We start from the raw sequence: 11521 nt of genomic DNA, 5'->3' as shown, positions 1-11521 counted from the left end.
CCATAACAGACATCTTCCTACCCACATAATTGTAGAGAATTTCATTGGAGCAAATGAGGGTATTGTGTTGAAGAAATGGTCAAGACATGAACTGGAATAAATATTATGAGAGGTTACATGTAGATTAATTGGTGGAGGTTCAGAGTTTTAATAGATAAGCATTACGTGTGATTAAAAAGACAAGTTAGTTTCAGTATGATGAACTTGAAGGCTATTCAGATCATTAAAGGTCATTACAATTTTTTGGGAAAAATGTCATTATACATGATTAAGCAGTTATTGGTTTGCAGGATAGGATTAACAGGAAGAGACTAGAGGAAGGCAGATTAGTTAAGAATTACTTAAGATCCCAGCCAGATGGTGGTATGAATGCAATGAATAAACAGGTGTTGCATACAACAATGAAGGCCGGGTCAACAGATTGGTGGCTATTGGATGGGAATAGAGGGCGTGAGACATTTAAGAGGTGCTGATGACTGGAGACTAGGCGATATTATTAAGACTCTTTATTGTAAGAGGGAAGGGATTATATTCTATACATTTTTTCAAACAATATAGCAAGGAATTTTCCCATTGCAAGAAATGGTTAGTTCCAGATGACCAATGACACATAGATAAACCTTTTTTTTTTTTTTTGTAGCTCTTGCACAGGCATGTTCCAATTCTAATTAGATGAATACCTGTCATGTGTCTATTACAACCCTAGACAATTCAAGGCCTGTATCAGTGGTTTTATTGGCTTTTCATCTTGTGTGTATATCTTAGAAATCATATAAGTTACCCACCTCTCCTTTATCTTATAAATGACAACAGAGACCCAAGCAGCACTGATACAGAAAACCAGACTGTACTGAAAGAACAGATATTGGGTACCGTGGGAAGGTGGGGTATATCTGCGAAATTCCCACATCTCATTCCTGGTTAGTATTCCTCAGCTTGTCATGTCTTCAAAGGATGAAGTCTGACTTAGGTCTTCAAACAGGTTCTCTTGTGCTTTCTTCCTTAGGATGTAGTGGCCTCCTTGGAGCAACAGTTCAGCCCAATGATGCAGGCTGAATTCTCAGTGTTGGTAGATGTGTTGTACAGTCCAGAGCTACTGTTCCCTGAGGGGAGTGATGCAAGGATCCGATGCGGTGCTTTCATGTCCAAGTAAGTGGGAGCGATCTGCGACCCTGTTAGTATAACCAAACCGAGATGGCCTGTGACATTTCTGCTTTTTACTCTGCTGGCACATAAGGACAGTCCACAGAGTATGTCAAAGGTCTAAAATCCATGTTAAACTAAATTTCCAAAATAATTTGACATCATTGAACTTTTATGCTGATGAAAGTCATATTTTACTAAAATTTACTGCAAGTGGAATGTGTCATGATTGGCACACAATATCACATCAAATAATATTTTGGTTCTGACTCCTTTCTATACCTACAGGGTGTGACCCTTAAAAAGATTCCTGTCTAAAGTCACCAATTTTCACTCACATAGAAAGCAAATGGAGCTAACATTTATTGAGATCTCACTATGTGCATGATGGTCCCCTGTGGGTTTACCTATTTTATCTGATCTGCATAAACACTCTGAGAGATTGAGAGGTCAGCCTCATTTTAGAGATGAGGAAGCTGAGGGCCACGTATGCATCAGGTAAAGAGCTATTATGACTCAGACTCAGGACTCTGCCATGGTGCCCTGATGATTCTCCTCTGCAGATCTTTCATTTATTTATTTTTCGCAGCATTTTTGTGGCATTGTCAGATCTGTTATAGCTAATATATTTATCCTAGAATATTTTCATTTGAATGGTAAGTGAAAATTTTCAAGGAAGATCTGCAAGTATAAGCAGTTGTGAGAAAAAGTAGCTTAAGCCTCAGAAAGAAGAGAAATGTCTTAACGTGGAGGGCACTTCATTGAGTGATTTGCAAATAAATCACATGTAGACTCAAGACCGCCAGGCAGAGCTACTTGCTCTTCTTTGGAGAGTATCTGGATGGAGAGTTGGTTGAGGCTGCCAGCCCCCTTGACCATCATCCATCACAGCCAACTCCTGTGTGGTTGAGGATATGAGGATATTGCTGGGTATGAGGATATTATACCCCTGGGCCTTATTTTATAACTAGAAGTTTGTACCTCTCAATTCCTTTTACCTTTTGCACCTTTCCCCCTTCTGCCCTCCCATCTGGCAATCATCAGTTTGTTCTTTGTATCTATAAGTCTGTTTTGTTTTGTTTGTTCATTTTTCTGTTTGTTTTTAGATTCCAGTTATAAGTGAAAGCATATGGTATTTGTCTTTCTCTGTCTGACTCATTTCACTTAGCATAATATCTTCTAGGTACATCCATGTTGTTGCAAATGGCAATATTTCATTCTTTTTATGGCTGAGTAATATTCCATTGTGTGTATTGACATATATACACACAATGGAATTTATCTTTCACATCTTTATCCATCATTCATCTATCAGTGCACACCTAGGTTACTTGCGTATCTTGGCTATTGTATTTAATACTGCAATGAACATATAGGGATGTATATATATATTTTTCAAATTAGTGTTTCCATTTTCTTCTGATAAATTCCCAGAAGTGAAATTGCTGGGTCATAAGGTAGTTCTACTTTTAATTTTTTGAGGGATCTACTTACTGTCTTTCATATTGGCTGCACCAATTTTTAATTCCACCAACATTGTATGAGGATTCCCTTTTCTCCACATCCTCAACACTCATAATTGTCTTTTTGGAAATAGCTATTTTGACAGATGTAAGGTGGTATATCATAGTGGTTTTGATTTGCATTTCCCTAATGATCACTGGTGTTGAATATCTTTTCATGTGTCTTTTGGTCATCCATTTGTCTTATTTGGAGAAAGGTTGACTTCCCATATTTTAAACAGATTGTGTGTGTTTTTTATATTGCATGAATGCTATAAATTTTGGATATTAACCCCTTGTCAGATATATTGTTTGAAAATATCTTCTCCCATTCAGTAGGTTGCCCTTTCGTTTTGTTGATGGTTTCCTTTGCTGTGAAGACTTGGCTACTTTATTTCCATATCGCCTCTTGTATCCTTTCCCCATCACATGTCCCTTTCATCTCTTGCTTTGTTCTCATTCTTCCATATCATCTTTCCCGCTGCCATTGATGGATTTGTTTTTCACATGTAGGCAGGGTTATTCAGGCCCTTTAAAACAATAACCTATTTTCTATAGAGTAAATTCCAGACTCTTTCGCATGATATTCCCAGTTCCTTCTTTCCAGACCACATCGTTTACACTCTCCTCTTCCATGACTTTCAGTGTCAGCTGCCAGTGAGAGAACTATCATTTCCTGGACGTGAGGGTCAGCTTTCTGGCCCCACCCTTTGTTCCTACTGTTCCCTATGCAGGGATGCCTTCTGCCTCTCCACTCTTCCCTGCCAGGTGAAATCTTCATAGTTAAATGTCATCTTGTCGCTGAAACCCTCTCTGTCAGCCCTAGGCAACTCCCCCAACAGAAGGTGACAGCTTCTTTGTCTCGTTTATGGCATTGCCACTACAGCTGCTAGAGCCCTTACCATGTCGTGTAAGAGGCGGCTGTGTGCAGCCTAGTTTTGTTGGGACTCTCTTCACAGTACCTCTGAGACTCAAGAGATCAGTGAACAGAGTCATGTCACCACAGAGTGGGGCTTCAGAGTCTTGGCTCTGAAGTCAGATGGACCTGGGACTATTTCCAGATGCCACCCCTTAATAATTATGTAACTAGAGGCCAGTTGCTTTCCCTCTCTAGACCTCAGTTTTCTCATTAGTAAAATTAGACTGGCAATGTAACCTGTAGCATTGGCTTGTTATAAGGATGAGTTAAGAGAGTCCATGAGAAGTCATTGTCCATCACGCTGACACCTGATAAGCCACTTACTAGCCATTATCTAGTGAAATGTCACTTGTCCCATAGCACTCCTGTTATGTCACTGGAATCATCAGATCATTCCCTTATAGCCTACATCTTTTTGTTTTTCCAGGAAGACATGTCTCACAGGGTCATCTTACAAATCAGCTTAATTAAGAACCATATATGCTAAGCTAGAAATTCTGATGATGAACATTTGATTTGATTTTGAGTTCTTGGGGAGGCTATATAACTGTGATCCTCAAACTTTTCTCTTGACAGAACACCAGTGCAAAAGTTACCACTATAATATTAATCAGAATTTTTGTTCAAATTATAGTAAATGGATAGATGTCTTAATGTTACCCTTTTGTTGCTTTTTTTGTTTTTGTTTTTTTTGCTTCTAATTACAAAAACTTGCTTTTACCAAGCTCTAGTGGTGAAAAATAGCATATTATTATTAATGGAAACTAGAAAGCAGCCCATGCTAAGGTTGCAATGTTGTATACTGCTAGTACTGTATAATCAATGTAATATAGTATATAGAAAATAATATAGTATAACATTACATAAAAATGTAATATACTGCAAATATTCATATTTCTCCCAGTAAAGTTGTTTCAGTTCATATGATGATATTAAAGATAATTAGTGTTTTATTGTTTTTCAAAGAGTATTGTGTCCCATTAACAATATGCTATCTGAATAAATTAGAAGCACTGAGATATACTGCCTGTAACACAATGGAAGCTTTATAACGCAGAGTCTATAGCTTAAGTGTAATTCTTAAAAAAAATTTGAAAACAGGCATCTCTCTTGTTTGCTTCATATTCTTAAATAATAGTGTGACTTATTTCCCTCTAGCATGTGATGATAATATACAGCTTGAAGAGAAATCACTGTCCTAATTAAGGTTTAATGTTTTGCTTTAAGGTTGATTAATCATACGAAGAAACTAATGGAGAAAGAAGAAAAACTGTGCATTAAAATTCTTCAGACTTTACGAGAAATGCTAGAGAAGAAAGACATCTTCGTGGAAGAGGTATTTCTAAAAACTTTTTAGCATTTGAAAATAAAGTAGAATTTCTAGAATACTGTCACCAATGAATTACAAAAGGTTATTTTGTAATTACTTACATTACATATTAATGGCCTGTGTACTTAGATGAATTAGATAATTTGAGTTTTTATGGTATTCATCTCTCCTGCCTGCTTTCACTTGAGAAATATTTAAGATTACAATTACCCAGGTATTTGGTTTACTTGTTTTTATGATGTTTTATCTTGAATATGTATATTTTTTTCATATAGCTTCAATGGACCAAATGATGTTTTTAACAATGAGCAACTGAGGTGCATTATTAAGATTTTGTATAAAGATCTGCTTAGCATTGAAATATTCTATGTATTTTGGCACATGTTGATTTTTATTGTAAATATATGTTCATGTCATTTTCTATAATATTTTACCAATTATTATGAAGTAATACTTTAAAAAAATAAATGGGATACTAAGTTTCTATTTTAACTATATTAATTTAAGTATTGCACAAATAATTTTCAGGGAATACCAACTTATCTAATAATAAAAGCATAATATGCTAATTAGACTGGACGTCCTTCCGGACGACCTGCAAGATGAAGCCGGGGCTGCGAGGGAAGCTCAGGTCCTGGGTGCCAGAGGGATGCTGGTGCCAGCAGCCAGGGGAAAGAAGGCCTACTCTTGCATGAATTTCATGCATTGGGCCTCTAGTAGGTAATAATTGTCAGTCTATTATTAAAAATGACAGCTCAGGTGCTCATTAAGAGATAGCTAGAAGCATGTTTAATATCCAAGGTTATATACTTTTGTATAAAATATAAATCTAATGTGGTTTCTTTTTAGATACCTACCTTTTAATTTTATGTTTGATTTCAAACAAAATTTTTATCATACTCTTAATAACTTTTTGATTAGTTCCTGTAAATAATAATCACCTGATATGTTTAAAATCGGAAGAATTTTTTTTGATTTATTTGTGTATATGCTATTGAATTCCAAAAAGATTGTAGTTGTAGGTTTCTCTCTTTTTAAAAAGTGTCTCATAGAAAAAAATCCAATGGAATCTTGAATGTTAATAGAAGCTGTGTAGCTTTAAAATACTCGATTTGAATCATATGTTTGACTCAGTAATCAAAATGACTTGCTTTACAGTAGTTCTCTTCATCATTTAAACTGTGTTTGGAAAGCAAATTATCAAAATAAAGACAGAGCAATTTTAGCAAATGTTTCTGTGACATAGGATTCAGGAAAAAACGTATAAGTTTGCGTATGTGGTATGCTTTTAAAAAATGGCAGAGTTCCTTAGGGCTTTTTGGTATGTGTGTGTCTGTGTGTGTGTGTGTGTGTGTTTGATTCCTTAAAATATTTCTGTAAATTGTTTATTTTTGACTGAAGTGCTAGATCCTAAAATAGAAAAATGGGATCAATATAAATTTTTGACAGAAGCGTGAGGTTTATGATAACAGTTTAACTTGTGCTTAACAGGAGATAAATGACAAGCCTTCCAATTTTCTGTGACAGATTATTATTGAATTACTCTAAAGAAAAATAGGAAAGAAAACAAGTAAGACTTTACTTTGACTAGTCAAGAGAATTTTAGTGTATTTCCTAAACCACCCTAAACACATTATGCTGGCATCTGTTTTTCTTTCCCACTCCCACTGCTATCACTAGTTTAGGCTTCCATTATCTTTGTCTAGAAAACTCCAGTAGTCCATTCAGTTCCCTGAAGTCCATTCAGTGCCTCTTTGAAGGGAGGCAGAGCTGCTGTTCTCATTAAGTCCAAGGGGTACCATTTGCATAAGATACAATGTGAATGTCACCACCAGGACATAGCCCTCAGAGAAAGTTAAGATGAGAAAGGCTAGTTGGGATTATTCACTCAGTCATCTAACACATATATTGTGAGCGACTATTAATTATATTATTGGTTATTGTGCCTGGGCACTGGGGATAAAGCCATGGATGACACAGCAAGCTAAGGGCCACCACGTGGTGCAATTCACATGCCAGTGGACTCCTATAATAGTCTGCTGAGATCATGAGAGCATTTCAGAAACCTTCAGGGACTCTGCACTGTCCTTGGTGTTCCAGGCCCTCCATTATGTCTGTCTCCTGTGCTCCCCCTCCCCCCCCCCCCACCCTTCCTCATCCATTAGCCGCCAAGAATCTGGCTTTTCCTGCACTGAACTGTGCTACATCTGGAATCGTGGATTGCTAAAATCCAGACAAGCCTATATCCTCCTAGTATTGTCTTTGTAGAGTAGCTAATGGGTAGTACTTATCAACTATTCCAGCCAGTGGTGATTACTTTCTTATTAGAAAGTCTCACGAGACTTTGTGCCTCTCTTTAATGACTCTTCAGGCTGTTTCTGGGTGTTTATTCCAAGCTCCTTGTTTTATAAATGATGTCATTCAGACTCAGAGAAGTTAAGTGGTTTGCCCAAGGTCACACAGTGAGTACCAGAACAGGGTTTAACCAAAACTCCTTCCTCTATGCCTAATCTTATTCATTAGAGCACAGCCAACTTTTACAAATGCATCACTCTTAAGAAAGATTAGCATATTTTGTCCAGCAGGTTTTATATTAAAGAATGTGGAAATGCAGTCATTTAACTAAGAAATGAAGAACCTGAAAGGGACTTATAAGTATTATTTCTTAATTTCTATGTCTACTAAGGACAGAATAAGAAAAAAAATATATAGGTGAAAGAATTCTAGAGTTTAGATAACTTTAATTCTAAGTGTTTTGGAAGGAGAAGCATTTCTACCCGTGGAAGTAGAAGAATTTTCTTTCCCCAGAATATTTTAAAGGAACATATATTAGATCTAGAATGATTCTAACATCTACTCTGGGACGGAGTCAGGACAAGGTGACCTCCACATGTTGTCAGTTGGCCCTTCTTAAGTAGTTGGTGCTCAATTGTCCCTGACAGTGGAGGGGAGCTGTTAAATGACTCACCAGTCTGGGTGACATGGCACTGGGTAACAGATTCAGAAACTGGTCAGAGCCATTATTTTACAACCCATGTACTCTCAGAAAAACCCTGATTATCAGTAGTGGATAATTGGCTGTGTTTTCATGATTGTATTAGTTTCCTATTTACCAAAAATTTGGTGGCTTAAAACCACACAAATTTATTATTTATTATTTCAGAGGTCAAAAACTTAAAATCAAGTTTTTGGCGCTGGTGTATTCATTATGGAGACTTTAGAGGAGAATTCATTTCTTTGCCTTTTCTAGCTTCTAGAAGCTGCCTGCATCCCTCGCTTTGTGACTCCACCTTCCATCTGCAAAGCTAGCAGAGTAGCATCTTCCTATCTCTCTCTCTCCCTCTCTCACACACACTAATGTCACCTCCCCTTTTCATACTCTGACCCCTTTGCATCCCTCTGACAAGGACACTGTGATTATATTGGACCCACCTAGATAATCAAAGATAATCTCCCCATTTCAATATTCTTAACTTAATCACCTGCGAAGTCCCTTTTGCCATGTAGGGTAACATAGTACAGGTTCTGGTGGTTATGGCATAGATATTTTTGACAAGGCTATTACCCAATCTATAATTGTGATTCTTTTACTGACAGTGAGAAATGATATGTAGAATATAGAGAGTTTACCTGTGGCTCACTAAAATGACTATGTAGTGCAGTTTAAGTGCAAATGAACATTTTAAAATGCTTTAAATTTACAGTACTTAGCTGTTTTCAAAGTATTTTAAAATATTTTGCTACCTTTCAACACCAATTTCAGGAAGTACGTATAGTAGGCAGTGTTATCTCCACATTTGTAATGTGGGAAGATACAGAGAAGTTATTTGCATGAAATCACATAGGTTACCTAATGCCTGGTTGTCTAATACCTAATCAACTAGATTTGTACTATCGGTGCATTAGAGTATTCCCAATAGATCTCTCAGAATTAAAGCAAAACAAAACACTCATACCAGGATTTTTCACATTAGCTATCTTAATATTACATTTAAGACCACCTATTTAAATTATAAATGTCATCTTAAAAGCAAATTTCTATTTTCATTTTTGTTTCTTTGGTCTCCAATACCAGAAGTAGGTGTGTGTGTGTGTGTGTGTGTGTGTGTGTGTGTGTGTGTGTGTTTGTAACTCCTAAATTTTTTTAAATAGAGCAATGAAGCATAAAAATAGAGTAATGAAGCATAAAGTTGCTTCATGGTTGAACCAGATTCCCTTTAAAGCAATTTCCATCTTTAATAACCCAGTTTTCTGATTCTGTTGGCCAAGTCATCATTTAACTACCATTTTATCTGATAGTCAATTATTTTACAAACATTTATAATTTATAATACCTTTGATTACAGGTCCTAAATTAATTTTACCATATATTCTACCTTGTTTCATGTTTATAAGTATGTGCCAAAGATTGAGAAAAGTGGGTGGGCAATATCTTTAAGATTCTCAACAGAGTAATAGAAGCAAAGGAAATATAATTTTCTGTTATGTGTATCTGTATGTGAAGTCATCTAGTGACCATATATGTACTCTTATGTTACAGTAGGCTATAATACTTTTTATTGAAGGACAAAACATGAAAATTATACATAGAAAGTCTTTAAGAGGGAAAGTTACCCAAGTTTTAGAAAAAAATTCATATAAGTATTATTTATTTAGTTGATTCTGATAGAAAAGCAAAAAATTACAAAGAATGTAACTAATAACCTCCAGAGCTCAGTATGCTTGCAGGATTGGCATATTCAAAAGGGTTGTTTTTTTTTTCTCTTTTTTTTAGTTAACAACAGCAGGTGTATTTACTTGCACTTAAAATATGTATATTGGGAAATCTGAGGAGGAAAGAGAAAAGAAGGACCCTTTTAAAATGGCTTTAGGGCAGTATGATTCTTAATGTTTCCAAACCTTAAAGCCATTTTATTCTACTCTTATTTCCAAGACCTCTCTACCACAAAAGAGGAAACACCCGTTAGGATAAGTGTGCTTTTGAACAGAGTAGCTTAATGATAGCACCATACCTTTGTCTTGTGGATTTAAAGATATTTTAGGTCCAGATCTGAATAAGGATTTCCCAGAGGTGATAATGGAGATAAAAGGAACTGTGTGGATTGAATAGAGGTGGGCTGATGGCGGGGAGGGGGTTGGCTGGAAAGAAGAAGGGCTGTGTTCAGAGGATTGGTGTGGTTTTAAGGATTTGGGAGGGGGTGTCAATTTTCTTCATTTTATACTCTTTACATTTCATTAAGATTTATAAAATATTATAAATTATTTCTCCCACAAAAAGAAAAACATCTATAAATCATAAATAGTCAAGGTTTCTATAACCACTGATCCTAAATATATAAAATTTGTAGCTCTGTACTTTAGAATAGGAAGAAATAATGAACACTATACATATTCAGGGATAGCCTGTAGAACTGGAAGTGTGAAGTACCTTTCCTTACATTGCAGTGAAAGAAGTTGACCTATTTTGAATGCCAATCATAATTTTTCCTTGGAATATATTCTTATTTACCCTTAAATTACACTGACACACATATAATGTATAAAATAATAAAGATGTTTAGTCAAGTTCAATATTCTTAAAATTTTCAGGTTTAAACTGCCATGTATTCTTGGAATACTATTGCAGAGAGATCTAGAAAAAATACAACTCTACAATAGCTATGGTGAAGTTTTAGCATTGGTTTTTTTTTATAGTGGCCCAGTGCATGGATTCATGCACATTGAAAGGAAATTAATTAGAAGAAATACTTTAATATCACTATTCACCCTTTCTCTGTAATAGAAATGTCAAATTCACAATAGACAATGACAGATGGAAACACACGCATGCAATTGGCACCAGTGAGAGCTTTATATATATAGACTAGGGACTCAGTGCACGAATTCGTGCACCTTGAAAGGAACTGTGGGCTGCGAGGCTGTGGTGGGCACAGGGGCGGGTCTCGGCCCATCCTCCGTGCCCCCACCAGCCCCTCCTGCCGTGGCCCCGCCCTGGTCCCCTGTCTGCCAGCAGCCCTGCTCCTGCCACTGCCACTCCCACACACTGACAGCACCAGTCCTGCTCGCACCTGCTGACAGCGTGGAGCAATTGGGGCCAACGGGTGCAAGGAGCAGCGACTGCTGCCCTGATCACCCCTCAGGATCAGGGGAAGGTGGAGAAGTCCTCAGGGGTGATTGGGGCCAGCAGCTGCCACTCGCACCTGCTGATGGCACCGAGTGGTCGGGACCAGCGCTGGGCGCCGGCAACAGATGTGAGCGGTGGCTCTAGCACTGGCTGTGGGTGCGAGCGGGGCCAGCGCTGCCAGTGGGTGCGAGTGGTGGCTCCGGTACTGGCAGCGGGTGTGAGCGGGGCTGTCACTGGCAGTAGGTGTGAGCACCGGGTGTGACTGCGGTTTGCGGGAGCAAAGAATTTTCAGTAACCACCAGAGGCTTGCCCCAGTGACAGCGACCAGCAACCTGCCTTGGTCTGGCGCCCCCCCACTCACCTGCTCCACCATCCCACTGCAGCTGATGCCCGCCATGTTGCACACATGCCCCCTGGTGGTCAGCGCACGTCATAGCGACTGGTTGTTCGGTTATTCCCCATTCAGTCTATTTGCATATTAGCCTTTTATTATATAGGATAAA

The 11521-nt window shown here is 37.6% G+C and overlaps 1 protein-coding gene across 2 annotated transcripts in view; it reads left to right on the top strand.

The window, feature by feature from the left end:
* The window catches only part of ITPR2 (inositol 1,4,5-trisphosphate receptor type 2), a 427719-nt gene that overhangs the window by 227982 nt on the left and 188216 nt on the right, over window positions 1–11521 (top strand). For both annotated transcript variants that reach the window (XM_079773600.1, XM_079773601.1), the window contains exons 36-37: window positions 1007–1149; window positions 4792–4900. In XM_079773600.1, the coding sequence (XP_079629726.1) occupies window positions 1007–1149; window positions 4792–4900 (252 nt within the window). The remainder of the gene's footprint in view (window positions 1–1006; window positions 1150–4791; window positions 4901–11521) is intronic.

This window comes from Cnephaeus nilssonii (assembly GCF_951640355.1).
Source record: "Cnephaeus nilssonii genome assembly, chromosome: 6".
Taxonomy (NCBI): domain Eukaryota; kingdom Metazoa; phylum Chordata; class Mammalia; order Chiroptera; family Vespertilionidae; genus Cnephaeus; species Cnephaeus nilssonii.
The sequence above is the reverse complement of the archived record's forward strand: the minus strand, read 5'-3'. Positions and strand labels throughout refer to the sequence as shown.